Source organism: Drosophila teissieri, chromosome 3R (genome assembly GCF_016746235.2).
Source record: "Drosophila teissieri strain GT53w chromosome 3R, Prin_Dtei_1.1, whole genome shotgun sequence".
NCBI classification, from domain to species: domain Eukaryota; kingdom Metazoa; phylum Arthropoda; class Insecta; order Diptera; family Drosophilidae; genus Drosophila; species Drosophila teissieri.
The window spans coordinates 3,887,715-3,914,462 of record NC_053032.1 but is presented as its reverse complement, the minus strand read 5'-3'; the positions used below and the strand labels follow the sequence as shown (position 1 = coordinate 3,914,462).

The window sequence follows — 26,748 nt, the reverse complement described above, 5'->3', positions numbered from 1 at the left end:
TTTATTTATTTTATTATACTTAGAGAATAAAAAACTGATAAGTATAAATTAGGTTTTTCCATTTATAAAATGGTTATTTTTGTGTTCCTCTAAGTAGTGACTTGATAAATGGTTACTATCGCGTATACTAAACCTTAAAGAAATCTCTGCAAAAGTATCGAAATTATAATAAATATACTCAGTATTGCAAATTGGAAACATTTTTTTAGTATTTATTTAAAATGTTTACCTCTAAGAGCGCATTAAAACGGTGTTTTCCTAGATACGTTTTAGCTTTTAGCATTTGTGAGTAAAAGCATTCGGGTCCTCAACTAATCGCAGAACTCCGGGGCTTCTTCAATATTACAGTGCACATCAATATCGTCGATCCAAACCTCCTCATGATCCTGCCGTTCCTCAAGTACGCCCGACAGAAGACGTTGACGCTGCAGAAGGGCTGCCCAGCTGAGACGGTTCCCACAAAGCGGACACTCACCTCCAACTGGGATGTAATGTCCTGGATCGTCGCCCAGAAGGTAATTGGCCAGGCACATCATATGGCATGTTAGACGACATTTTTGATTTGTGCATCCCAGGCGTGATCTCTCCGGTTGCACGATTTGCTGCATACAAAGGTGACACTCGGAAGCCCACGCCTCAAGTGGAGGAGCTACTGCATCATAAGATCTCTTACGTTGCAAGGCGCTAATGGAAACCTTTCCACTCACAATCTCCATATGGTTAGGAAATGGCATGATAAATGGTCTTTCATAATCTATTTCTAGCCAGCGAACGGAGAGTGGTAATCTATTCCAAGGGCTAACACCCAGCATATAACCGAGGATTCTAAAGTTGTAGTCAAAAAACGTCTCCTTGGCCAACTTTCGTTTTAATTCAGGGAACATTTTTAATCTGGTAGAAAGCGAGGGCTGTTGCCAAGCCCATTCAAACTGGAGTGCCACTGTATTATTCGGAAATCCGTGCACGATCATTATCATTAACCACGGCCCTTTGCGGCTTGTTTTCCTCGCGCCGCCGAAGTCACAACCAAGATTGTGTTGGCGTATCCGCCGTTTCGGGTTTACGGTGAAGCCAACGTAGCACTTTCCCCGGTAACGAGGATCCAAGCTCTGACTGCATAGCAAATAGACGCCGTAGAAGTGGCCTTTCAGCGCGACGGTTTCCTCCTGCTCAGAAGCCGTATCCTGTGGGTCTGTGAATTCACCAACATATGGATTAATGCTACATTTATTTTGAGTCTGCAACCAAAAACCAACAACAAAAGGAGACGACACTTTAACCGATCCAATTATATGATGTTTTTAAGATTAAGAATAAAAAAAACTAAAATATTATAGAATTTAAGTTTTGCTGAAATAGGTATAAAATTAAGACTTATATATTTGCAACACAGGGGTAAAACTTTTGCTGTTTCTTATCCGAATTAGAAGTTAGTAAATTGAAAGTTACTTGTTCCAGGTTCTTAGGCTATTTTATTGGTAAACTATTAGTTGCCAGCGCTAGTTTAACTCTATTTTTATGTTGGCCCCCGATGCCAGGCCATTGATTTGAAGCTGCTGCTGGGGATTTCCCGGCTGTCCCTGGGCAGGCTGTAGTGCAGAAGACGTCTGTTGGCCATCCGCCGTGGAAGCTGTCCCGTTCACGTTCGGTGTAGGTGCTGCTAATTCGCCCCCCGTCGATACCTGCACGCCGTTGGCCTGCTGCTGCTGTTGTTGTTGCTGGGCGGCCGTTACGTTTTCGATAAGTTTGATGCGCTTGCGAGTGTAGTGCTGCCACTGCAGAATGGCCTGGTCATCTATGAACTTGCAACACTGCGAGTTGACAATCTCCCGGCGGAAGTGCTCGTACTGCAGCAGATCGAGGAAGTAGAGGCACATTGGGTACATGAGGTATTTCGCATAGTCCGGCTCCTTCCAGTACTGCAGATACTTCAGGTAGTTGATGAACGACTGGTCTTTGAAAAATCCACGCTGTGCAAGGACTGGCAGAAGGGTTGCAATTGTTTTAATCGAATGAATATGGGATACGTGTAGCTGAGATAAATAGGTAAGGATGGATTGGGGTTGACTAAGAGTTTCCCGGCAAAATATAATACAGTAGAATCCGGTTATAGCGACTTTCAAGGGACCTACGATTTTACGTCGTTATATAACAAACAGAATATAACTAACAGAAAGGTGTTTATTTGTTTATTTTTGGTTGCCATGTTCGTAATATGTTTAAACATAAAACAAATGAATTTTTTAACCAAACAAAATATTTAATAAATTTAATTAAATAACATTTTTTCATAAGAAAAAAGCAGAAAAAAATGGAAATATAACGGGACATCTCATGGAATATAGGCATTAGGTATGCACGCTGTAAACATTTTTGTGACGTCGTTCACTGTTAGTTACATTCATTTCTAACAGAGTCGTTAGATTCTTAAATTTGTTGGCATTATTTTGTTGTATTTTTTGGCATGTCGCAATATCCGGTTGAATTATGAAAAATCGCGTCGGTATAAGCGGTTTGTCGCTAAAAGCGGAGACGTACTAACCGGAGGTCCTTTCATTTAACTTTGTATGGGGACCAACCAAAGACATTAGAATAAAAATAAAAAAACAGAAATAATAGAAATACAGTAGAATCCGATTATAACGACTCCGCTTATAGCGTCAGTCCGGTTATTGCGATGGAAACTCGATGGCTTGGTTGGTCCAAAGACATTAGAATAATGTTGGTTGGTCCAAAGACATTAGAATAATGTCTTCCATCGAGTTTCCATCGCAATAACCGGACTGACGCTACAAGCGGAGTCGTTATAATCGGATTCTACTGTATTTCTATTATTTCTGTTTTTTTTCTATCGTTCCTACGACAGCTATTTGATAGTTGTCCAAATTCGAATAGAAATATTGTTCAAGAATACTGTATACTAAACAAGATCGATTTATGCTCAAAAACAACGGTTTCATGTCCAATTAGCTAGTACTGTTTTGACTTTTGAAATGGGAGCAATATGATATTCTCGTCCGAATTAACACCACAGTATATATTGTAGAAAAGCTGTTGTATACCGAATTAGAATGCTATAATCAAAAATTCGATTTTAAAAGGAAAAATGACATGCTGAATATTTGTTCATGCAGGTTCTGGATCGTATTTTTGAAGATGGTTAATTAGTGAAAGGCCAATCGAAGTAATATTATTCTTACAGTTTAGATAGTTGGGGTTCGACAGGCACTGCACAAACTCCAGCTCGATCTGCCAGCGTCGCTTCTGCAGCTCTTCCGACTCGATAGCAGCTACGGAATAAATTGGGAGCATTAGACCCGCTGAAATCAGCACCACTTTCTGTAGATCTCTGGTTATTCGGCATGCCAAGCGGTGTCAGTAGGTATTAGGTTACAATGCAAAAGTGGATGTGGATTGGCGTGTACTTACTCTTACCCTTTCCGTACATTTTGGCCATTTTGTACTGGACTTTGGTTTTGGAAAGGGTCACGTTGGGTCGGTACTTGCGACTATTCAGTTTCGGTGTCGGGTTGGGTTCTTGGTTTCTTTCAGTGTGCTATGTGGATGTTTCTAGCTGTGTATACTGGCACCATCAAATTCGAAACGAATGTCGCGGTAAACAAAACACACAAGTGAAGAAATAATAATATGCGCTGCTAATGAAATAAAATGTATGGCGCGGCGTTGACTGCACAGAGAAAACGCAAGTTGTGGGTTAAAAGAAAAATCGGAAAAACATTCGACCAGTTTTCTGGGCGCAGGCGGTGGGTTGTCGCTCCCTTTGTGTTTGGGATTTCTTATGGGAAGGAAGTTAAATTCAGTTTTTAATATTGTTTACAAACCGTAGGAGCTCATTTGGATTGTTGATGACCGGCGACAGCCCTACTTCTGCGACCGCCAGGGCTGCAAGCTCAACAGATGTCGAATTTTTTTTTTTACTGCTTTTCAGTATATTCTACTTTGTGCGTGCTAAGGGTATTCTTGGAAATGTTTCCTTTGTTAAACAAAATAATTCTTTAAAGGTAGCAAAAAATAATTATTTCACCAAAATAAAAAATGTACACCAGGTTAAGTTTCATCAAATCGATTGCAAATATAAAAGGCATTTTTTCACGTTGTTTGATTTTGACAAATAAAATAAAACTGGTGTTTGATCAGCAAGAAGCGATGAGAAACAATACATTTCGATAGCACAAATTTTGTGAAAACCAGAGCACCAGAACCGAATTTGAAAAAAATGTATGATTACCGGAGCATGCCTGATTAATATTACATAAATTAAAAAAAATTTAAAATTTAGACCAAAGCTTTGAAAATTTGTAATTGTAATTATTAGGAATGCAACTCTGTGGAAACTGGCTATTTGTCCCGTAAGTGAAGTAAATTTAACTTGAAGTATTTATTTTACTACCCCTGATCCGATGCGTAATCGATATTTTTACAACTTTACGGCATAGACTGTGGAGAACAATCACTTAATACTTGATTTTCTTGTCAGCCTGAAAAACAGCGAGGAAAAAACTGAATTTCGATCTGAAAAACATATACTGAAAAAACATAGTGGTTTCGGAGCTATTAACGAGTGAAACCAATTTCTGTGGAAGGAAAGAACTTAAAAATATCCCCGCACCTATTTGAAGGCCTTGGTACAAGCGAAACAGCGGCGCAAAAGTCTTCAAAAATGTAAGTATTAATAAAATTCCTTTGTTTATGCAATTTAAGTGCATATGAAAAATACTTTATGCAACTACGGCCAAGCTAATAATTATAATGACGTGTTAATATTTATTCATAAAAATTTAATGGTGGCGAAGAAACTATTATTAGATTACAGTGTTCAGCTTGAATACAACCCTAAAATGTATATATAATAATGTAAACATACGTACACACATACATATGTACATATCTATACAGCACATCTGCCGTCCAAGTAGAACCAAAGATGGTGTTCTTGATAGGCTGCTGTATTATTTTATTGTAACTAAGAATGTAAGTCTCTATTGTGTCCGCTGTGGCTTTGCGCAGTTTTCTTAACTACTTTGTTCGCTAAACTCAGGATAAATCGCAGGCATTGGGTATTTATTTATACCCAAAACTCGTAGAGTGAAAGGTGTACTAAAGATGTACCGTTGAAAGGTATGCAACAGGAAGAAGAAAGCGTTTCCGTATATATAAATTTATATAATGCATATATAGCCTTGATCATGATCTTATAGTACCGACACTCGACTAAGCCATCTCTGTAGTTTTTCTTACACTTCTAAACATCAGTCGTTATATGCACGTAAAATGAATCAATGTTCTGAAATGGGAAAATTTTAAATAATCAGTGTTAAATTATCATAGCTTTGTTGGTGTTGTAACTGTAACTGTTGGCCTTATGTTGGTGGGGCTGAAAGGATAGGGTCAACGGTGGGATTTTCCACATACGCCTGCCAACTAATGTGAACAGCTGCAGATTTATTGATGGGTTTTAAACAATTGCGTAGCTTAGCGCTTAGCGGTGCCAGCTGACACTACCTGTCTGTGGGCAACCATTTCGTCCTTGTATACCTGAATGCTTACAAAACTCATTGCATTTTTTCTTACCATTACAGTTGCAAACCGGTTTTCTGAGCAGAAACACACCCGCTCGACAGTCCAAGAGTCAAGCAAGAGTACATCAAATTAAACAAGCAAGGCGAAGCAATCATGAACACTGGAATCTCCTTAAACGAGCGCTTCACGCAAATGCAGTCGAAGTTGCCTCCACAGGCACGCGGTCGCAGCCGCTCTAGGAGCAGGAGTCGCCGCATCGTGGGCAGCGGTGCTGGGAATCCAGGAGTCTCCGCGGCCAACTCTCGGCTGCTGCAGGAATTCAAGCGGCGCCACACCGTTCAGACGGCCCTCAAACTGAAGCGCGTACGTGTTTCCCAAAAACCGAATATTGCAATCAGACAGTGGAACCCGACCCCCGATCTGGTTCGTAGGACAGGTTTATGTCTGACAGCAGTGGCTTGGATTACCCGGAAGAGAGGAGTCGGGCTATGCTGTCGAGAAAAGTGCGCCTTCTGCGTGGTACCCAAAAACCCAACAGATTCTCAGACTCTCTCTATCCCTTGATCTTAACTGAAGCAGCGTACTGACACCAAAACTTCCACACAACCTTATGCCTCCTTACAGAGAAGCTTACGGACCACCGGCGTCAGCGGACGCGGAGCACGCGTCGTCGGCGTCAAGTCGCTGCGACTGGCGCCCAACGGGAAGCCCATACGGTCAAACAATGTGACGCGGGTAGCAACGTAAGCATCTCGCCTATAATCGTGCTCAACTATCAATCCACTGCAACATCTCTCGACTTCTTCGTTTATCGCTCAGGATGCGTGCCGATCTAGTAGCCAGCGGCAACGTCGCACGCAGTCGCCGCAGCGGCAGCAGCATTCGCATTGTCCCCGCCACAAACGGAGGTGGAGGTGGACTTCGGCAGCGGCTAGGACAGCGCCGCCCTTCGGTGGGCGGTGCCGCCGAGCGCGTTGAGCGTCGTCAGCGACAGCAGCAGCAAGCCCCACGTAGAGGATCCCGCTCTCGATCCCGTTCCCGACGCCCGCAACCAGATAGCGTAGACAGAGCGCGTTCTCAAAGCCGTGGACGCAGCATTGGGCGTTCCCAGAGCCGCAATCGCGATCGCTCCGCCCAGGGCCGTGTTCCAGTGAAACAACGGCTTTCAGTCAAGCATCGCCTTGGAGTGCGAACTGGCCAGGGAAACAATCAAGCCAAGATCCCACGACAGCGCCGTACACCAAGCCAACTTCGAGGTGTAGCAGGCGGACGGGTTGAGAAGCGTCGTAGTTCTCAAATTTCCCAAATGAAGGGAGTTTCCTCTTCACTTGCCAGACGTCGGGGACGAAGGTATGTTTAGTGTGCTATTATATAGAAAAGTTGTGCCTTACAACATGTTAAAATCGAACTGAAATTTCCTTATTTTTTCTAAGTAAATATAATTATTTTATTTTACTTAAATAAAATGTATACATTAATACTAAAAAATTATGATTTTAGAGATACTCATTACATATTTTTATTACAGATCTGCAGCTAGAAACGCGGCTTCAAGTGGTGGGGCAGGTAACAAATCTGCTTCTGCTCGTCGCTCACGCTCGCGCAATCGTGCTGCCGTCGTCGCTGCTGCTGCTATCACCGCTTCTGCTCTAGGCCGGGCTAATCCTCGCCAGCGACGTGGACACAGTGCCGGCGCTGCCAAGGGCAACAACAACAGAAATGGTAAAACCGACAAAAACGCGAAGGTCAAGGCGACAAATGGTGGAAAAAAGGGCCCGCAGCAACAGGCTCGCCGGGGACGCACTCGTAGTCGTAAGCCTACAGGTAAAAGCGAGACAAGTGGCCAGGAAACAAACCGGACTGGATCTGTGAATAGGCACTTGAAACTCAAAATTTACATGTTTATGTCTCTACTTTCTTCTCCTGATTATAATACTGTATCTCTTTAATAGGCAAATTACAGCGCCCCGAGGTGAAACGCGAGGATTTAGACATCGAACTGGATCAGTACATGTCCACCACAAAGTCAGAGATGGACTACTTGTTGAAGTAAACAGAAGTTGATTGGACCACAGACTACTTAATAAGAACAATTGAAGAGAATAAAATTAAACTACCACCGGCTATAGGCAGATATGTTTCTCTTGTTGCACTAAATTACCGCCTAGTTTTAAAATATTTTTAAGATTTAAAACGTGTTAATGGCGTCCACCAATCGCGTAGGGATGTTCTCGTGTATATATAGCAAGTTCTAAAAATATAAGTAAATATGGTCAACATTTTTTATAGTTTATGAATGATATTGTTAATCGCATTTCCGAAATACAAACTATTCATTGCTCAACTCAAAAAATTACGTTTTCTTAATAGACTAATATGTAAATTAATATGTTCCTCCGTCGTGGTTGGTCCTATGGCCTCCTGACGGTGCGAATATTCCTTCCCGTGGGATCCGGTACGATGCTGCCACCAGGGATTTATATCTTCTTACGAAGTTTAGGTTGGAGGGCGTGACTTTGCCCTCTTTGTCGATCGCTGGCCTTTTGGCTCAGCGAGAGTATTCAAATAATAAAATGATATTTTACGGCTGCGTGCCGGAGTGAATAGCTGCTCTTTATTAAAGCTCTGGCTTAAGACTGAATACAAAAGAATATGAAAGTGTGGATCTACTCTGGCTCCAATGCATCACGCCATAAACCCATGGTCGGCAAGCCGACTCAGCATTTATGCAACATAGCTCGGTACCCCGGATAAGGGGTGTCCGTTTGCTGTTGCTGACCGTTCGTAGCGCGGAGCGCTGAACTCGGTTGGGGCGCGTCAGCATTGTTTATATGAAGTACTAGTGTTTGTGTATTGGTGACAAAAGTGTTGGTACTCTTAGTTGTTAACTACTCCCCCTCTAAGATTATGACCGTCCTCGGTTATATTGAGTTTATCGATGGTTTGTTGAATCTCAGCGGAGGCTCGCCTTCTCCTTAATGCCAGAAAAAGGATGAGTGAACCAATCAGACCAATGTTAATGACTACTCCAGCCGCGAACTAAAGTTTGGGGGGGCCCGCGGCGTCAACCTCGTCTTTGAACCCTTGGATAAAGCGCAGGTTATCGTTGTTCATGCGGTGTAGCAAGGGCATGCTCAGTGCCTGGTCATGGCCGACGATGTTCAGTAGCGGCGATCTTGCTACACCAGGCTGCTTGTCTATTGTTTTCCGGAAGTTTACGAACTCCGTTCCGTTGATGGTAGCTGATCGTTCGAATGTCACAAGATGTGTTTTTTTGACGAGCACCTCTGGGCCGCCGTCCGTGCTGATGCGAGCTGTTGCCTCATTGATGATAACTATGCCGTCATCTATAGGCATGACTGCCCTAAGGTGACTGGATTGCGTGTGGCATTGGGCTGTATTTCCCGCATGGAGTGAGCGGGCGCAGGTTTCGCGTCGGGATCGCTCGCAGAAAGTGCTGTGAGTGGTTTCCATGCACTCGGTGAGCGAAAAGGTGTCTTCCTCGCACTCTGCTAAGGTGTCTTCATCGAGTCGCAGGATTGTCTGATAGTGTGATACGGGGTATACGAGAACCTTCTTACATCTGACCTTCACCCTAGGATAGGCTATTAGTATGTGAATAATGCTGTCGGACTGAAGAACCCTAATCTTAGAGGCTTCTAATAAGCTAACTATTGGAGTGTCTTGTTCAATTAATGAGCTCAAATCGGCATGATTAAGGATTGTGGGATTTACTATGTTAGCTTTAGCCAATGTGATTGTGAGAATTAAATTTTGGATCTCTGTTGTCAGCATTCTATTTCTCGCTAGTAATGCCTCATACAAATGCGGGGTGTCGACCAAGTCGTTGTTTCGGGCTTTAATAATTTGGTTCACGGTGTCGGTCAGTTTGTTTATTTGTATTTGGGTTTCGGAATTTATATTAATTTGCCTGGAGTTGGAATCTATTAGCTGGGCTTCGGTCATTTTGATCTTTAGAAAATCTGAGGCGTCGGGAGTTCCTGCAACTACCTTAAGAGCTGTACCTAAAAAGTCTAAGCTTCTAGCGATACGGTGGTGTATTTTTAAAACGGACAACAAGTTTATAATGTGATCTGTATCCACGTCTAACAACTTGCGCATATGCGATTGTGGAAAGGAAGCGGACAATTTCTTTGTTTCATCTACCATGTAAATATAATCAGACAGGGAATGTATTTGGCGTGGGAAAAGTCGGTAATCCGAGCACTTGCCACTGCCAGGGTGATGAGTGTTATGATGGCGAACCTGCAAACCAAACGTAGAATGAGACCACGGCACAAATACTTAAATCTGGCTTACTACTAGGAATATGCAAATAAAAGTGGGAATTTTATTTGAGGTTGTCCTTGTGGACCACCCTCCCCTTAATGAGAACAGACGTTCCCAGGTCTGCTTGCACCTTTTGTTCTGTGCATAACGGGGTTAGCTTATTTCCTAACCTTTTATTGTTTTTGACAAACACTTCTTCTCCTACCTCAAAAACACGGTTTTGCCTAGCTGGGTGGCATCTTTCGATGTTGTTTTGCTGGGCCTTTACCAGCCTGTCTTTTATGCCTAGGCAGCGATCATCAGAACCCGTGTGGAGAATCTCGACTGGTCTCTCCTGAGTGACAGAATGTAGGGTCTTATTATACTCTATTGTTGCCCTCAATATTAATTCTGTCGTATCGCTGATTTTTTTGTCTAACTTAAGACACCTGGCTATTTCTGTCAAGGTACTGTGGAATCGTTCCACTTGACCGTTTGACAGGCTATGCAGCGGGGCCGCATTTACAATGTCTATGTGGTAGTTGTTTTTAAGTAAGGAGGTGATAGTCTCCGAATTGAAGGCGGCTTCATTGTCGCAATATATCGTTTTGATTTTGGGAAAAAAATTTACGAGTTGAAGCAGGGGCCCCGTGACGTCCACTATTGTTCTGGACAGCACTGGTTGCACTATTGCAAATTTCGAGAACTTGTCAACACATGTTAAGAATTGCTTCTTATCAGTTGAGAAGATATCGATGTGCAACCTTTCGCCGGTATAGCCTGGTATGGGTGTTTCCCCGAGCTCTTGTTTTTTAGGATGCCTGTCGTATTTGGCTTTGGTGTATATTTTGCAATTTGCAACCACTTCCTTTGCTAGGCTGCTCATTTTGGGGAAATAGTAATCGCGGAGGACTTGCTTGGTATTCTCCTGAGCCGCCCTGTGTGCACTATTATGTTCTGTCGTGACAATTTCCAACTGCTCATTTCTATTCGTAACGTCTATAACCATATTCTTACAGTATCGGAACTGCGTAGCTGGGAAATGAGAAATTAAATCATGTTGAAAACTTGCCAGGGTGGGCAGATCGCAGTGTATCGCATTCACGACTTCGGGGTTTACGACCTCCTTCAGCATTTCCAAAATGGTGCTTTTGTCGGCGAAATTGATAAGGTGGCGAGTTTTACTACAAAACAACACCAAGCTTCGCTTTAGTCGGAAACGTGCTTCTTCTATAACAATCTGATTTCTGAAGCAGTTCACCGGTTGGTTTGTCGTTTCGACCGTGTAGGTCAATGACAGTTCGCTGTGGATAGTCGCAGCGTCTGACTGAGGCTCATTTTGTAGGGCATTAATGTTCTGCCTAGAAAGAGCGTCAGCCACATGGTTGTCTTTACCTGGTTTGTAGTGGATTTTTGCGTTATGATCATCGATATACGCTTTCCATCTTTTTATCTTCGGATTTGGATTCCGATCGGACACCGCGAATGTCAGCGGCTGATGGTCCGTATAAATATTTATATCGCGAGTGCCGTAGAGGTAGTGTTGTAACTTGCCCAAGGCCCACACTATGGCCAACAATTCTCTTTCATTTGTGGCGTAGTGTGACTCGCTTTCTTTCAGGGTCCTAGAGATCATAGTGATGGGTCTTTTATCTTGCGATAAAACCGCACCAATACCGTTCGCAGAAGCATCCGTCGTCAGATCGAATGGCTTCTTGAAATCGGGGTATCTGAGCATTACATCTTCAGAAGCCAAGATGTTTCTCAGCCTCTCAAATGCATCTCTATGCAAATCACTAAACTCAATAGGTGTTTTCTTGGACATGTGTTTGCTGATAGAGCCGTTTACTCCTTTCAGCAAGTCTGTCAAGGGCCTCGCGATCGCCGCAAAGTCCTTCACGAAGCAACGGTAATAACTGGCCAGACCCAAAAATGACCTTAGCTCATACAAATTTGTAGGCTCTGGATATTCCTTTATGGCCTTTACTTTTTCTGGGTCGGTTTTTGCACCTCCATTGGTAACAATAAATCCCAGATATTCAACACTCTGCTTAAAGAAGTGTGTCTTTTCGCTGGATACCTTCATATTAGCATTGCACAGGCTTTTTAAAACCCTATCTATATGCTTGACGTGGTCATTTTCGTTTTCAGAAAAAATAATGACGTCATCTACGTAAACATAGCATGACTTGCCAATTTGGTCTCGTAAGACGTCGTCGATCGCTCTTTGGAAGATGCTTCCCGCATTCTTCAACCCGAACGGTAACCGACAAAGCTCATACTTTCCGCCGTTTACCGAAAAAGAGGTCTTTTCGCGGTCCTGTTCGGCCAAGTATATTTGGTGGTAGCCAGACTTTAGATCTAACGTCGTAAAGTACTTAGCTTTTCCTAGGTTCGCCAGTATCATGGAGATGTTTGGCATTGGGTATTTATCAGCGATGGTTTTTTCATTAAGTTTCCTAAAGTCTATAACCAAACGCTTATTTTTGTTCCCCAATTCATCCTGGCCTTTTTTGTCTACAACCCATGTTGGATTGTTGTAAGGCGATTTAGAGGTTCTAATGATGCCTTTCTGAAGTAAGTCTGCGATTTCTCGCTTAACAAACTCAGATACACCCATTGGATGCGGGTATAGCTTGGAGTATACCGGCTTATCATCGCTCGTGCGAATTCTGGCGACAACAGATGTGTTAAACGGCAGTGCCTCGTTAGAGGCTGAAAATGCCTTAGATCTGTTTTCGATCATACCTCGAAATTGCGCTTTTACAGGCTCTGGTACGGCGATGTCATTTACGTTAGTAAAATTAACATTATCGCAATTATGATGCTGAAGCTTCTCAGAAACAGAACCATAATTTATCGTACCTTTCTCTGCGTCGAGTTTTGCTCCTACTTGAGCTAGGAGATTAAATCCAATTATACCATCGAATGGTGTCAGTGCGTCCAAAAGAAAAAACGCAGATGTTTTTCCAAAAATATTCATTAAACATTTTTGGTGAACCCTGTTAGAACCATGAATGGAACTAACCGTGAAAGGGGAATCGATGGGCACTACATGTTTAAGCTCCTTTACGGGCTTGATGTAGTTTTTCGCCGCCCCTGTGTCAATTAGTATTTTTAGTAGCCTCCCTTGGAGCTGTCGTTCAATGAACGGCAGTCGGGAGCGCTCCCTAAAAAATTGATCTGATCATTTTCATCAGATTCGTCATCTATCTCGGTAACGGCCGCTGCGGCCGCACCATCATACTCGCCGTCATTATTCTCTTCAGCCTGTTGCATAGTGTTCTGCAATCTCTGACGCCTCTGCCCGGTCATGCGAGCGGAGCCGAATCTTTTCTGGCCTCGAGTACTCTCGGCCTTGGCGTTTGTAGGCTGACCGTTTCCAAAGGAGGTCGGTTGCCTATGTTGGGTTACAGTGGAGCCTAACTCCATAGGCTCAGGTGCTTGATTCTGATAGCTGTTATTATTCTGGGCAAAATTATTTTGTTTACCCTGCTTCTTGTAAAAATGAGGGTTTTTCCCTAGGCCGTCCTCGGCCCTGCTATATTTTCCATGCGGCTCCTTTGAGCGGTTTCGATCCTTTCGGTGCTCATAGGTGGTTGCCTTGTCCTCTAAAACCTTTGCATATGTATTGGCAAAGTTTGTGCGTTCTATGGTAGCCTCGGACTCCCTAGCCAAAGCTAAAGCTGAGGGCAAATCCTTGGGCTGCGCCGGCAAGACTATGGCCCTCAAGGGTTTCCTAAGACCGGCAATAAATGCGTGGAGAGCATCCTCTCTAACTTCATTATTAAACAGAATCGCACTGTCCGGTTCGTGAGTCATAACGATCTTGTTTGTTATTAACGTCAATCGTTTCTCTACATCGTCGTAATATTCCATTAGGCTAAGCTCTCCTTGCCTAACTGTTTCGAGTCCCTGCCTAAGTACGCGCAGCGACGTTTTGTCCGCGTAGGTACAATCCAGTCGAGCAATAATGGCATCGAAATTTAGGACTGTGTTATGGGCAACTAGTAGCCCTCTCGCTGGCCCCCTAACTTTGTTCCTGATAATCGAGACAGCTTGGTAATGTGCCTCGCTACCGTCATACCGTTTGAAGATTTCGTATGCGTCTACGGCTGACTGCCGCCATGACACATAGTCGTCCTGTTCCCCCGAAAAGTCTGGCAAGGTCTTCACAATGTCAAGCTTGACCTCGCACCGTACGTCAGGGTTTGGGATTATTTTTTGTATGCCTCTACCTGTGGTGCTTCTACACGCAAGTTTTGCATCTGCTGTTTAACCTCATCTAATTGTGCCTGGAAGTCCTGCTTTAGTCTGTGTTCTTGTTCAGCCAAAGCCTGGCAAACAGCTCCAGCTATAATAGCTTGTAGCTGTGCGGCGTCCATGGCTGCAGTGCTACTTGTAGTATTCGGACAAAAACCTACTGGCTCTGAACTAAACTCGTCGTCACTAACGTCTTCGACTTTTATGTTTCTATATGCCGTCCAACTCATTTACCATTGGTTGACACCACGCAAATTAATTCTTTCCGAGCACGGTCGATCGGCTATGCGAGGCGTGATATTTGCACGCGCGAGAAATATAAGGCGACACAAAGGGAAAAAGGTGTTTCCCCTAAAAACGACAAAGAAAAGGTCTGCACAGAAGAAATAATTATTCCTTATTAATTTCTTTGGGCAATAGCTCAAAGTAAAGTAAAGTAGAATTTACGTTTGGTAAAAGTAACTTGGGGTATGCGACAGAATTTACTCTTGTAAAAAGTAGGCTGTGTAAAATCAATGGGTCGAGGTAAAGTAAAGTAGAATTTACGTTTGGGGTATGCTACAGAATTTTCTGTTGGTAAAAGTATGCTGTGGAAAATAATGCTCCCTAAAAGCATGCAAAAAAGGGCTGTTAGCTTTTTTATTTATTTAATATTCCACACAGGGAAGCCGGAACAGGATCCAAGCTCCTACCGGCCTATCAGTCTCCTGTCCTCCTTATCGAAGGTAATGGAAAGGCTGATAGCTTCCCGACTTACAATACATCTAGAAGACAATGATACTATCCCAATGCACCAATTCGGATTCAGAGCTGGCCACAGTACGATTGAGCAACTGCACCGTGTAGTCAATCATATCCTGAAGGCCTATGACCATAAAGAATACTGCAACGGAATCTTCCTCGACATTCAACAGGCATTTGATAGAGTTTGGATCCCGGGACTACTAGCCAAAGTCAAAACAGCGCTGCCAGCCAACCTGTTTGAGCTCATCAGATCGTTTCTCACAAACAGAGAGTTTTGCGTCCAGTCCAGAGACGCAACCTCTGTAAATGTTGCCATTGCAGCTGGCGTACCTCAAGGAAGCGTCTTAGGACCGATACTTTACTCCATCTATACAGCAGACATCCCCAAGCCAAGCTATTATGAAATGACCTATGACAACAGCAAAATGCTGTTGGCCAGCTTCGCTGACGACGTGTGCTTTCTCAGCTCCTCGAACAGTGAGACCGAGTCGTCACAAATGCTGCAAACTTATCTCAACGAATTCGAGAAATGGGCCATGGCGAACAACATCAAAATTAACGAAAGCAAATGCGTAAACGTTTGCTTTACGTTACGCCGTAACACAACTCCTGCGGTACACATTAATAATGTGGACATAGAGCAAGCAACTAAGGCGAAATACCTAGGCCTCACACTGGACAAACGCCTAACCTTCCGAGATCATATTGCCAGAGTCGTCAAAATGTGCAACCTAAAGCGTAACCAACTATTCTGGATGCTAAATAAGAAAAGCAAACTACCTTTAAGATGCAAGCGTCAGATTTATCAGCAAATCATCGCACCTACTTGGAGATACGGCATCCAAATTTGAGGAGTGGCGGCTGCGTCCCACCGAAAACGATTCCAAACCGTCCAGAACAAAACATTAAGACAAAACACTGGCTGTGACTGGTTCGTTAGCGGCCAAACGCTTCACAATGATTTAAACCTGAGCCTTGTTGAAGACCAAATCTCGTTCTTCTCAAGCAGATACAACGACCGACTAACTGCCCACCGTAATCGTCTCGCCCGGAGATTACAGGGGGCTATCCCAATTCGCAGGCTCAAAAGAAGACATTTTGGGCTGCTTCTAAGATGTTATTATGAATATATTATTTACCTGAAACCTCACTACTCGAAATTTGACCTATTCCTATATATTAAGATGAAAACAAATTATATTTTATAATTAAGAGATTATTTACTTAAGACAACATTTAGGTTAAAGGCTTTAATTGACCTGTTCCTGAATAATATTAAATAAAGATGTTAATTAATTTAAAAAAATATTCCACACAAAATTCCTTAGGTTGCCGAGTGACTTCACTAATCAAACTTACATGGCCTGTACTCTTAACTACGTTGTTATGTTAAGATATTATAAGGTGCGGGTACTAAATGTACGTTGGGCGCCAATTAATATGTTCCTCCGTCGTGGTTGGTCCTATGGCCTCCTGACGGTGCGGATATTCCTTCCCGTGGGATCCGGTACGATGCTGCCACCAGGGATTTATATCTTCTTACGAAGTTTAGGTTGGAGGGCGTGACTTTGCCCTCTTTGTCGATCGCTGGCCTTTTGGCTCAGCGAGAGTATTCAAATAATAAAATGATATTTTACGGCTGCTTGCCGGAGTGAATAGCTGCTCTTTATTAAAGCTCTGGCTTAAGACTGAATACAAAAGAATATGAAAGTGTGGATCTACTCTGGCTCCAATGCATCACGCCATAAACCCATGGTCGGCAAGCCGACTCAGCATTTATGCAACATAGCTCGGTACCCCGGATAAGGGGTGTCCGTTTGCTGTTGCTGACCGTTCGTAGCGCGGAGCGCTGAATTCGGTTGGGGCGCGTCAGCATTGTTTATATGAAGTACTAGTGTTTGTGTATTGGTGACAAAAGTGTTGGTACTCTTAGTTGTTAACTTGTATGCAGTATGCAGGGACTTCAGTTTACCACTGCATACTGAAGTTCACTTAGTGACGAAACACTGTGATGGTCCAGCGGGCAAAATTGATCGTTGAAAGGGATGTAAAAGAGACAATTTAAACGTGTAACTTAACGGAAATATCTTTAATATTAAGAAAATAGTGACACCCTTGGAAACAGAAAGGTTTATAAGCTGAGCTCGCAAATAGTTTCCCACTGTGATGACACATACATTTATGTCGATGGATTGGCTTAGATTTCCGCTGTTAGGTAGGGTTTACCTAATAAATGGCTAACGGACGTTTTGGTTGCAATTGAGATTGGTTCGGAGTGGGGTTTCATAATTAGTATGGCACTTCAATTTTGAACACAATATGATGTTAATCGTTGAAATTTTCAGTTAATAAGATTTTTTATATAGATTACAAGTTACAATAGATGGAAGCGTTTACTATAAAATGTGTGTTTGAACTTGCTTTCCGCTATAAGGTAACAAGAATATTAGTTACCAACAATAATCTGAACATTTAGAACAATGAACCAGAACAACGAAAGCTCCAATATGCAAGCTTACCCTGAAGTACTGCGCACTAGCTGGTGAATTAAGTACTTACAAACAGAGCACCTCTACTTACTTTACAAACCCTAAGCAATGTGTTTTATAATTTCGTGTTTTGTATGAAACGTCAAAAAGGGTTAATCGCCACTACATCGTTTACGAGTAAGTAGTAAATGGGCTTTACTAGGTACTAGGGTACCTACATAGAAACCCATCTAAGGGCTAGTGAAAAGAGTACCCATGACTAGAGTTCCTACATACATAGGTACCCATGCAAGATGTAATATACAATCAAAACATTGAATAATTATAAATTTTATTTCATTAATAATGTTCTTAGTATCTAAGACTTTTTTTTTTTTTTTGGTAATGGCGTTTTTGAAAAAGGTTTTTTTTTAACTATGCTTAGTAATGAATTTAATAAAACCCACCTAATAAGGCTCCATAAAAACTGTTTTCATTTTTTTTAATGCAGCTTTACCCTGAACACCTTCGACGTTGTAAGCTAACAAAACAGTATTGGATATAATATTTTTCAAATTTTTTTGAATATCGCCTGGCATTATTATGTTTTAGATTGCATCAATCTGTAGAAAATAAAGATAAATTACAATCATGGCAAAATTTTTACTGTTTGTTCTATAGTAGTTTGTCTATTTCCTTGTTTATGTCTTTTCAATTGGAAAATGTCTTGACAATTATGTAAATAGGAACCGCCATCGATTAATGTTATTTCAACTCGATTGTTGTTATTTCAATTTGTTTGGGGATAGTGCATTTAAAAAATGAGGAAACAAACCACATTTTTAGGTCATTTTTTAAATCGATATTGATTTCACATTATTATTTTCAAACATCTCTTTATCATCGTCACTTTTTAAACAAAACACATTTTTGCTCTTAAGGCCATTTTCTTTTGACACTGGCGCATCACAATGTAATTTATCTTCATACTTTTTATACCCGTTACTCGTAGAGTAAAAGGATGAAATCCGGATCGTCGAAGGGAGGAGACACATCCTTTAAAATACCTATAGTACTGTAAGATTACTTGAAAAGAAAACATTTTCTTATGAAAACAAACACGGAAAATAATATAAAATACCGTGAAAATATAAAACAAACAAAAAGATAACAAAATTGATCCAATTCAACTTAACGATTCCAAAGGGACACTCTTAAGTTAAAGGAGTATATGAACTAATACGAGCCCCAACCACTATTAATTCGAACAGTATGTGTTTTTGGCAGTGTGCAATGTTCAACACACGATATTTTCAATACTATTAGAGATAACTTATGCCAATGTATTTTGTCTAAAAGAGAATTTTGTTCTCTTTACGATGACAAAAAAAATTTCTTGTACTCCAACAACAACAACAACATGAATAATTCATTCAAACGGTAGACTTAAGAGAGAAGAAAAAAATTACCACTATTAATTCGAACGCTGCGCAATATAACAAATCAATTAATATTAGAATTGTGTAACATCGCCCCTGGCCTGTATTACACATTTAACACGTTTTGGCATTGATTTTAATAATGCAGAATGCAAAATATTTAGAATTACTGCAGATCAGTAAAAGTTTAGCAACGATGGTACGCGGTAAGCCTATTTGCACCGAAATCAGGGTTTTGATTAGAGATTATTTCAAATCTGGGAAGACAATTAGTGAAATAAGCAAACAATTAAATTTATCAAAATCGTCGGTGCATGGGGTGAACCAATTATTCAAGAAAACTGGGAGTATTGAAAATATTATCGCGAATAGAGGCCGAACTTCAGCAATAACACCCCGTGACAAAAGAGAACAATCCCTAAGAAATGTGGCTTCAGAGTGGTCGCAGAAAATTGGCAAAACTGTCAAGAGAGAATGGACGCGACTGCAATTAAAAACAAGAGAGAACGCTATAGTCGAGTTCCCCGACTATCTGATACCCGTTACTCAGCTAGTGGAAGTGCGAAGGAGAATCTTCAACACTGACAGTTTTTGTCGGTTTGAGGGCGTTAGAGTGGGCGTGGCAAAAAGTTTTTTGGCAAATCGATAGAATATTATAAGACTAATACAAAAATGAAAAAATATCAAAACATTTTTCAAAAGTGTGGGCGTGGCAGCTTTGGGCGGTTTGTGGGCGTTACAGTGGGCGTGGCAAAAAGTTTTTTGGCAAATCGTAGAAATTACAAACAAACAAAAATGAAAAAATATCAAAACAATTTTAAAACTGTGGACGTGGCAGTTTTGGGCGGTTTGTGGGCGTTAGAGTGGGCGTGGCAACATGAATCGACAAACTTGCGCTGCGTCTATGTCTCTGGAGTCTGTATGCTTAGTCTCAACTTTCTACCTTTTGTAGTTCCTGAGATCTCGACGTTCATACGGACGGACAGACAGACGGACGGACAGACTAACATGGCCAGATCGACTCGGCTATTGATCCTGATCAAGAATATATATACTTTATATGGTCGGAAACGCTTCCTTCTGCCTGTTACATACTTTTCAACGAATCTAGTATACCCTTTTACTCTACGAGTAACGGGTATAAAAAGTGTTTGCAATGGGCTCGGGAAAGGATGTCTTGGACTCAACGGCAATATTTAGCGATGAAGCTAAATTTGATGTTAGTGTCGGCGATATGAGGAAAAGCATCATCCGTACAAAGACAGAAACATACCATAAAGACTGCCTTAAAAGGACTGTAAAGTTTCCGGCAAGCACTATAGTATGGGGATGTATGTCTGCCAAAGGATTAGGGAAGCTGCATTTTATTGAAGGGACGGTTAATGCTGGAAAATATATTAATATTTTGGAAGAAAGTTTGCTGCCATCAATACCAAAACTGGCAGATTGTGGTGAATTCACTTTTCAGCAGGACGGAGCATCATCGCACAAAATAACCAAAAATTGGCTGCAATATAAGCAAATGGAGGTTTTAGATTGGCCATCAAATAGTCCAGATCTAAGCCCCATAGAAAATATTTGGTAGCTAATGAAGTCAAGCTGCGAAATGAGCTACAAAGGAGCATTTCTGACCTTAAAATTAAGTAAGCAAGAGATGTGTGACTCGATTTCTCGAGGACATTGCGAAAATTTATTAAAATCAATGCCAAAACGTGTTAAATGTGTAATAAAGGCCAGGGGCGATGTTACACAATTCTAATATTAATTAATTTTTTATATTACGCAGCGTTCGAATTAATAGTGGTAATTTTTTTCTTATCTCTTAAGTCTACCGTTTGAATGAATTATTCATGTTGTTGTTGTTGTTGGAGTACAAGAAATTTTTTGTTGTCATCGTAAAGAGAACAAAATTCTCTTCTAGACAAAATACATTGGCATAAGTTATCTGTAATAGTATTGAAAATATCGTGTTTTGAACATTGCACACTGCCAAAAACACATACTGTTCGAATTAATAGTGGGTTGGGCTCGTAATATGAAAAAAGTCCCATATTTTGCTAACTCGATCCTTAGCTAACCGGTAACGAATAACCTTAGTGGGCTTCTGGACTGTAAGCATAGTTAATTTATCGGCTGCGCTCGTCGCTAGTTGTGGGTTGATTGTCGCAACTCGATTGCCCCAAAAATTGCGTGCTGCGACAGAAAGAAAACATCGCGGATACACACAGACATGTGTCGCGACGAAGTGGCAACAGGAGAGAAATAAAACGAATCAAACTTAAATATAGATTTTAGTTGGACAAAAAAAAGGATACATATAAAAAAGTAAAATGACTTGTTTTGCGCTTTTAGTACTTTACTTCGTTTCCTAGATTGCATATGCAAATTGAAAACAAGTCGAGTTCCCCGACTATCTCATACCCGTTACTCAGCTATTTGAAGTGCAAGGGAGAGTCTCTAACACTGACAGTTTTTGGCGGTTTGTGGGCGTGGCAAAAAGGTTTTTGGCAAATCGATAGAAATTTACAAGACAAATACAAAAATGACAAAATATCAAAACATTTTTGAAAAGTGTGGGCGTGGCAGCTTTGGGCAGTTTGTGGGCGTTAGAGTGGGAGTGGCAAAAAGTTTTTGGCAAATCGATAGAAATTTACAAGACTAATACAAAAATGAAAAAATATCAAAACATTTTTGAAAAGTGTGGGCGTGGCAGTTTTGATCTCGACGTTAATATGGACTGACAGACGGATATGGCCAGATCGACTCGGCTATTGATCCTGATCAAGAATATATATACTTTATATGGTCGGAAACGCTTCCTTCTCTCTGTTACATACTTTTCAACGAATCTAGTATACCCTTTTACTCTACGAGTAACGGGTACCTTAATGAATTTCTACTTGAAAACAATTAAAACACACAAGCGCTTGATATAATCGAAACATTTTCAAATAGTTTTGTTATGAGTATTATATTATGAGTTTATGATTTAAATACATAATTTTATAAATACATAATATTTAAATACATAATGTTTAAAAAAAGGACTCCTTTCTCATTCTATTATTTTGTTTTCTTATTTATGCTGCTATGTTTCTCTTTGTGTGCAAACGATGATGCCTGTTTTGGTTTTGCAAAAATGGATCTTTTTAATAGTGATATTGGTGTTCTTGGGCACGCACGACCTCTGCCGACTTCGGGAGGCCGCCAAGGGGTTCCGTGTAAAATTCTCATTTTGGGGCCTAAAAGGACCGATTTCTTTTTTACAGTGCGTCGTAGATAGTAGGGGCAGCCTTGCTTACGACTTTCTTTCCACCTTTCGCACTACTTTGCTAGTGATGTTTTTAGTAAATGTTTTTATACTTCTTCATTTATTTATTAGTCTTGTAAATTCGCAGATATATTTGCAGTACAAAGCGAGATCTCAGTCGTCTACATCCTCGGCCTGCATACAAACGTTTTCACGCTGGTTTGATCCTTTCTCTGTCAAATCAACTACAATAAACCAAGAATACTATTTGAACAATAAGTGTTACTAATTTAAAAGCCAATAAAAAAGCTCATTGGCTAAAGAAATCGCGAATGAGTAAATTTTAATTTAGTATAATACATATAGTTTTTACCTTGTTAAGATGTGTTCTTGTTTGATATTCATTTTCTTTTAAAACATGTTTTATTGTTCCCATAGTGTTTGGTGATTCTAAAAAGTGTTTGTAGCAGTGTATTGTTTGTGCTGTTGATTGTGTATTACTTACCACGTTAATTATTTGTTATTTACCAAGGAGGCAGAGGGAAAGCTGTATGAATCAACTGTTTCGGGTTTTCCAAAAATAGATGGTAACATAACTTTTAAATCAATACGAGACACATTTTCTACTGTCTGCTAGACAATTACAACCATTTGGTTACAATTAATTTGTATCAGTGCATGTAAAAGTAGATGGGTGAATCAAAGAATCAAAGATTTTTGATCAATTTGTTTGCAAATCTGTGCAAAAATTATGAATTCTAAAACATCTGTAACAGTGTCTAAACTGAAAAAAATGGGAAACAGATAAGTTATTTTTGAAATAATATTTTAATTTTACTGGCTGGTTCTAGCAGATCTTTTTATTTTCGTAGCTGTTGATTGTAGAGTAAAAAGGTATAATAGATTCGTTGAAAAATGACTTTAAAAGCTAAAAAGTTGTTATTAATAATGCTGATTTCAGAGACAGACACAGCGCATATTTGTTTCCGAATTGATGCTCTTGGGCGGTAACATTACTAACAATATATCTATATATATAAAAATTGAGAACAAGTTTGGTGAATGATTATAACTCCAGAACGCATGAGCCGATTTCAACAGTTTTGCATTCGTTGGAAAGGTCTCTGGCTCCGTTAGGACAAGAGCAAAGAAAATTCTGGAAAAGTCAAAAGAAAAGCGGGAAAACCGTTTTTTACATGCAGAGCCGTTTCTAAAGAGCATGAAGAAGTCACAAGAAGAAGGAGGAGGAAGAAGAAGGAAGAGGTGGAAGACGAAGGAGGAGGAGGAAGACGAAGAGGGATAGCACGGTGAATTTAACCGATCCACGATGCACGATCCACATCATTTACACAGTTCAACTTACCACTTTATTGATTTAAGCTGCAACGCCATTTCTGAATTATAGGATGTCATTTTTCTCTGCTCAGTTAGTTCTAGAGTGCTATTCTCTTTCATTCAATTTTGTGCTTTTGGAAATCAAATTGGATATTTTGTTTGGAAATCGTATTCCATGTTAGTATTTTTCATCATATATTAATAGTGTTTTTAAATTCAATTTTTTTTTAGATTCGTAATAAACCGGATTTGCTAAACACGTGCTTTATTGAATTCTACGGTATGTGCGAATTAATAGAAAGCGTTTTTCCAAATTGTTTTTTCCCCGGGGCATTCCAAACTCTTTATTTGTATTCGCTTCAAATGGACAAACAAAAAATAAAGTTTGTCGAAATGTTTTGGATTGAATATAACAATTTTCAAATAAAATAAATGACTTTCATATAACAAATTCTAGGAATTTTTCATTGAATTTTAAGACTGCATGCGGCGAAGCGCATAGGGCCCACTAGTGTGCTGTTCGTCCACCATCCAATAAAGTAGCAGCAATTCCTGACGAAGCAAGTGCCAATGCAATTTTTCCAATGGCTGCCAAAATCAATGATACCACAAATGTTTTACCCGTACCTCCAGCCGCATCCAAAAAATACAATCCACCAATATCATTTAGTACTGCTTGCATAATGGTATCGTAAACATGTTTTTGTTGGTCGTTCAATTTGGGTAAATTTCAATTCACAAATGATTGCAATTCATTGATATTGTACTGTTGTTCACGTTGCAATTCTCAATCAAACAAATCATGCATTGGACGATTCGGTGAAGGCATACCTAATTGACCTAATGGTTTATTTGCCATCGCAAGGCACATATCTTCAATCGATATCAATGCCTCGTTATACATTTCCAATGAGATCAGCAAATCTAGATTTCTGGTATGATGACGCATTCGATTTAAAAAGTCTTCGGCCATTAAACCTTTATATTTATTCCACAAATCAAGTGGATTCGATGGAAAGCATGTCGATAATATTATGATGCTTTAGTCGTCTTGCTTTATTGCGTTCGGCTCGTGTATCTTCTAATTGATGAAGAAGGATGAGGATGAGGAAGTCGAAGAAGGTGGAAATGGTGAGTTTAACCTCAAATGCACGATAAACATAATTAACACAGTTCAACCAAAGACATTAGAATAACAAGATGCGTAACGCCATACGATTTTTTTGCACACGATTTTTTCGTCGTGGCTTTTCAAGTGGCTCCAGGCTCTCTCGAAATTTTGTTCAAAAGCCAGAAAAATATAAGAAGACAATAATTCTTCGGTGCTTATGTCCGCCCTTCGTGCTTCAAGAAATCAATTTTGCAATAAACAGATTTTATATTTTTATTTATTTTATATATATTAATCTTTTAATATGAATTTTGTATTTAAATTTGTATGAAATATTTATTATTGAAATGTATTTCTTTTATTGGAAATTCTTTGTTTTAAACTACAGTAGTTATAATAATTTACTTTGTATACGTTTTAATTATTTACTATAGTTATTTAGTCAAATTAATAGTATGAAAATTATCCATTTTCATTATTCAAAATGCAAATAAGATTTAGTTAAATTATGTTCTTATATTTTATTTTGTTGTTTTTAAAAAAGCGATTTTATCAAACGAATATTAAAAAAACTTCTTTCAAACCATAATAGTTTTAAATCGAAATTGACCAAAACATTAATCAAATTTGTTTCTTAGATCAAAATTGATTTCGCCCCGAAAATCGTCTTCTAGCAGAAGCACACACACATACACACTATCTCCTTTAATGTTTTAACTCACACAAGTAAGACAATTCTATTTTTAGATTTTTACGCTCTCAATTTTAGGCGAGCGAAAAGAGTGCAATTTTGGTCGTCACCAAAAAAGTGGCTGCATAGTGCAAAACCAATGTATGCCCGTTACGCATCTTGTTATTCTAATGTCTTTGGTTCAACTTACCACCTCAATAACAAATGCCTGCTGTTACAATTTATTTATGAACCTAATAAAGTTTGTCTCATGAAATAAATAAAACGAAACAAGAGAGAACGCTATAGTCAAGTTCCCCGACTATATGATACCCGTTACTCAGCTATTCGAAGTGCAAAGAAGAGTCTTCAGCACATACACAAAAAGTTGTTTGGCAAATCGATAGAAATTTACAATACTAATACAAAAATGGAAAAATATCAAAACATTTTTCAAAAGTGTGGGCGTGGCAGCTTTGGGCGGTTAGTGGGCGTTAGAGAGGGCGTGGCAGAAAGTTTTTTGGCAAATCGTTAGAAATTCACAAGGCTAATACAAAAATAAAAAAATATCGAAACATTTTTCAAAAGTGTGGACGTGGCAGTTTTTGGCGGTTTGTGGGCCTTAGAGTGGGCATGGCAACATGAATCGACAAACTTGCGCTGCGTCTATGTCCCTGGAGTCTGTATGTTTAATATCAACTTTCTAGCTTTTGTAGTTCCTGAGATCTCGACGTTCATACGGACGGACAGACGGACGGACAGACGGACGGACGGACGGACAGACGGACGGACAGACGGACATGGCCAAATTGACTCGGCTACTGATCCTGATCAAGAATATATATACTTTATATGGTCGGAAACGCTTCCTTCTGCCTGTTACATACTTTTCAACGAATCTAGTATACCCTTTTACTTTACGAGTAACAGGTACAAATAGAATTTGGCCAGATCGATTCTATGCCAGCCAAAGAAGGAATGATTCATACGAGCCCAAACTACTATTAATTCGAACAGCATGATTTTTTTGCAGTGCGCAATGTTCAAAACACGATATTTTATTTAATACCAATATATTTTTTCTATATATATATTCTCTTTACGATGAAAAACAAGAGAGAACGCTATAGTCGAGTTCCCCGATTATCTGATACCCGTTACTCAGCTAGTGGAAGTGCGAAGGAGAGTCTTCAACACTGACAGTTTTTGGCGGTTTGTGGGCGTTAGAGGGGGCGTTACTCTACGAGTAACGGGTATAAAAAGGCAACTTACGATGACCAAAGGCAACTGGTCAAAATTGTTAAAGCTGATCTTCACCAATCTCTAAGAAATGTGGCTTCTGAGTGGTCGCACAAAATTGGCAAAACTTTCAAGCGAGAATGGACGCGACTGCAGTTACATTGGATAAGGTTTTTATAAAGTATGTTTTGTTAACACCTATGCATTATACGCAATAACTTATCTTACTCGCAGGCCAACGAAAAACCCTTGCGATGAAGCTAAATTTAATGTTTCCTGCAAGTACTATGGTATGGGGATCTATGTCTGCCAAAAGATTAGGAAAACTTAAATTTATTGACGGGATGGTTAATGCGGTGAATTCACTTTTCGCATGAAGCCAAACGAATCAAAAATTGGCTGCAATATAAGCAAATGGA

The 26,748-nt window shown here is 40.2% G+C and overlaps 3 protein-coding genes and 1 long non-coding RNA gene across 9 annotated transcripts; 1 reads left to right on the top strand and 3 right to left on the bottom strand.

The window, feature by feature from the left end:
- Positions 1–83: 83 nt before the first annotated feature.
- LOC122622195 (structure-specific endonuclease subunit SLX1 homolog) lies at positions 84–3,908 on the bottom strand. Of its 2 annotated transcripts, XR_006326273.1 has the most exons (3): positions 3,843–3,908; positions 230–1,192; positions 84–146 (listed from the first exon to the last, which is right to left on the bottom strand). XR_006326273.1 is itself a non-coding variant. In XM_043800447.1 (2 exons), the coding sequence occupies exons 1-2, from the start codon at positions 3,853–3,855 to the stop codon at positions 312–314; spliced, it is 894 nt and encodes a 297-aa protein (XP_043656382.1). In that variant the 5' UTR covers positions 3,856–3,908; the 3' UTR covers positions 185–311. The 2 variants fall into 2 exon arrangements, 1 of the variants encoding a protein (XP_043656382.1); XM_043800447.1 differs by lacking the exon at positions 84–146 and having other exon boundaries at positions 185–1,192.
- Positions 1,453–3,978, bottom strand: LOC122622198 (mediator of RNA polymerase II transcription subunit 31). 4 transcript variants are annotated; one of them, XM_043800454.1, is made up of 4 exons: positions 3,843–3,901; positions 3,436–3,688; positions 3,201–3,290; positions 1,453–1,981 (listed from the first exon to the last, which is right to left on the bottom strand). In XM_043800454.1, exons 2-4 carry the CDS (start codon positions 3,455–3,457, stop codon positions 1,500–1,502), a joined length of 594 nt encoding a protein of 197 aa, XP_043656389.1. In that variant the 5' UTR covers positions 3,458–3,688; positions 3,843–3,901; the 3' UTR covers positions 1,453–1,499. The 4 variants fall into 4 exon arrangements, with proteins under 4 accessions (XP_043656389.1, XP_043656386.1, XP_043656390.1 ...); XM_043800451.1 differs by having other exon boundaries at positions 3,430–3,688; positions 3,843–3,900; XM_043800455.1 differs by lacking the exon at positions 3,436–3,688 and having other exon boundaries at positions 3,843–3,978.
- A 462-nt stretch (positions 3,979–4,440) lies between these two features.
- Positions 4,441–7,667, top strand: LOC122622194 (serine/arginine repetitive matrix protein 2). 2 transcript variants are annotated; one of them, XM_043800445.1, is made up of 6 exons: positions 4,441–4,683; positions 5,601–5,904; positions 6,166–6,284; positions 6,361–6,891; positions 7,070–7,365; positions 7,494–7,667. In XM_043800445.1, the coding sequence occupies exons 2-6, from the start codon at positions 5,695–5,697 to the stop codon at positions 7,592–7,594; spliced, it is 1,257 nt and encodes a 418-aa protein (XP_043656380.1). In that variant the 5' UTR covers positions 4,441–4,683; positions 5,601–5,694; the 3' UTR covers positions 7,595–7,667. The 2 variants fall into 2 exon arrangements, with proteins under 2 accessions (XP_043656380.1, XP_043656381.1); XM_043800446.1 differs by lacking the exon at positions 4,441–4,683 and adding an exon at positions 4,904–4,992.
- A 14,148-nt stretch (positions 7,668–21,815) lies between these two features.
- LOC122622199 lies at positions 21,816–23,080 on the bottom strand. Its single transcript, XR_006326274.1, has 3 exons — positions 22,480–23,080; positions 22,348–22,424; positions 21,816–22,219 (listed from the first exon to the last, which is right to left on the bottom strand). It is a non-coding gene; the product is annotated as an uncharacterized LOC122622199 (long non-coding RNA).
- Positions 23,081–26,748: the final 3,668 nt, after the last annotated feature.

Excerpts from the sequence above, each read along its gene's own strand:
- LOC122622198 (XM_043800451.1), bottom strand. The coding sequence starts at position 3,457 with ATGGCCAAAATGTACGGAAAGGGTAAGA. Across the intron at positions 3,291-3,429 it reads AATGTACGGAAAGGGTAAGA|CTGCTATCGAGTCGGAAGAG; the intron begins GTAAGTACACGC and ends TTTATTCCGTAG. Across the intron at positions 1,982-3,200 it reads GAACCCCAACTATCTAAACT|TCCTTGCACAGCGTGGATTT; the intron begins GTAAGAATAATA and ends CCCTTCTGCCAG.
- LOC122622194 (XM_043800445.1), top strand. The coding sequence starts at position 5,695 with ATGAACACTGGAATCTCCTTAAACGAGCGCTTCACGCAAATGCAGTCG. Across the intron at positions 5,905-6,165 it reads CGGCCCTCAAACTGAAGCGC|AGAAGCTTACGGACCACCGG; the intron begins GTACGTGTTTCC and ends GCCTCCTTACAG. Across the intron at positions 7,366-7,493 it reads TCGTAGTCGTAAGCCTACAG|GCAAATTACAGCGCCCCGAG; the intron begins GTAAAAGCGAGA and ends TCTCTTTAATAG.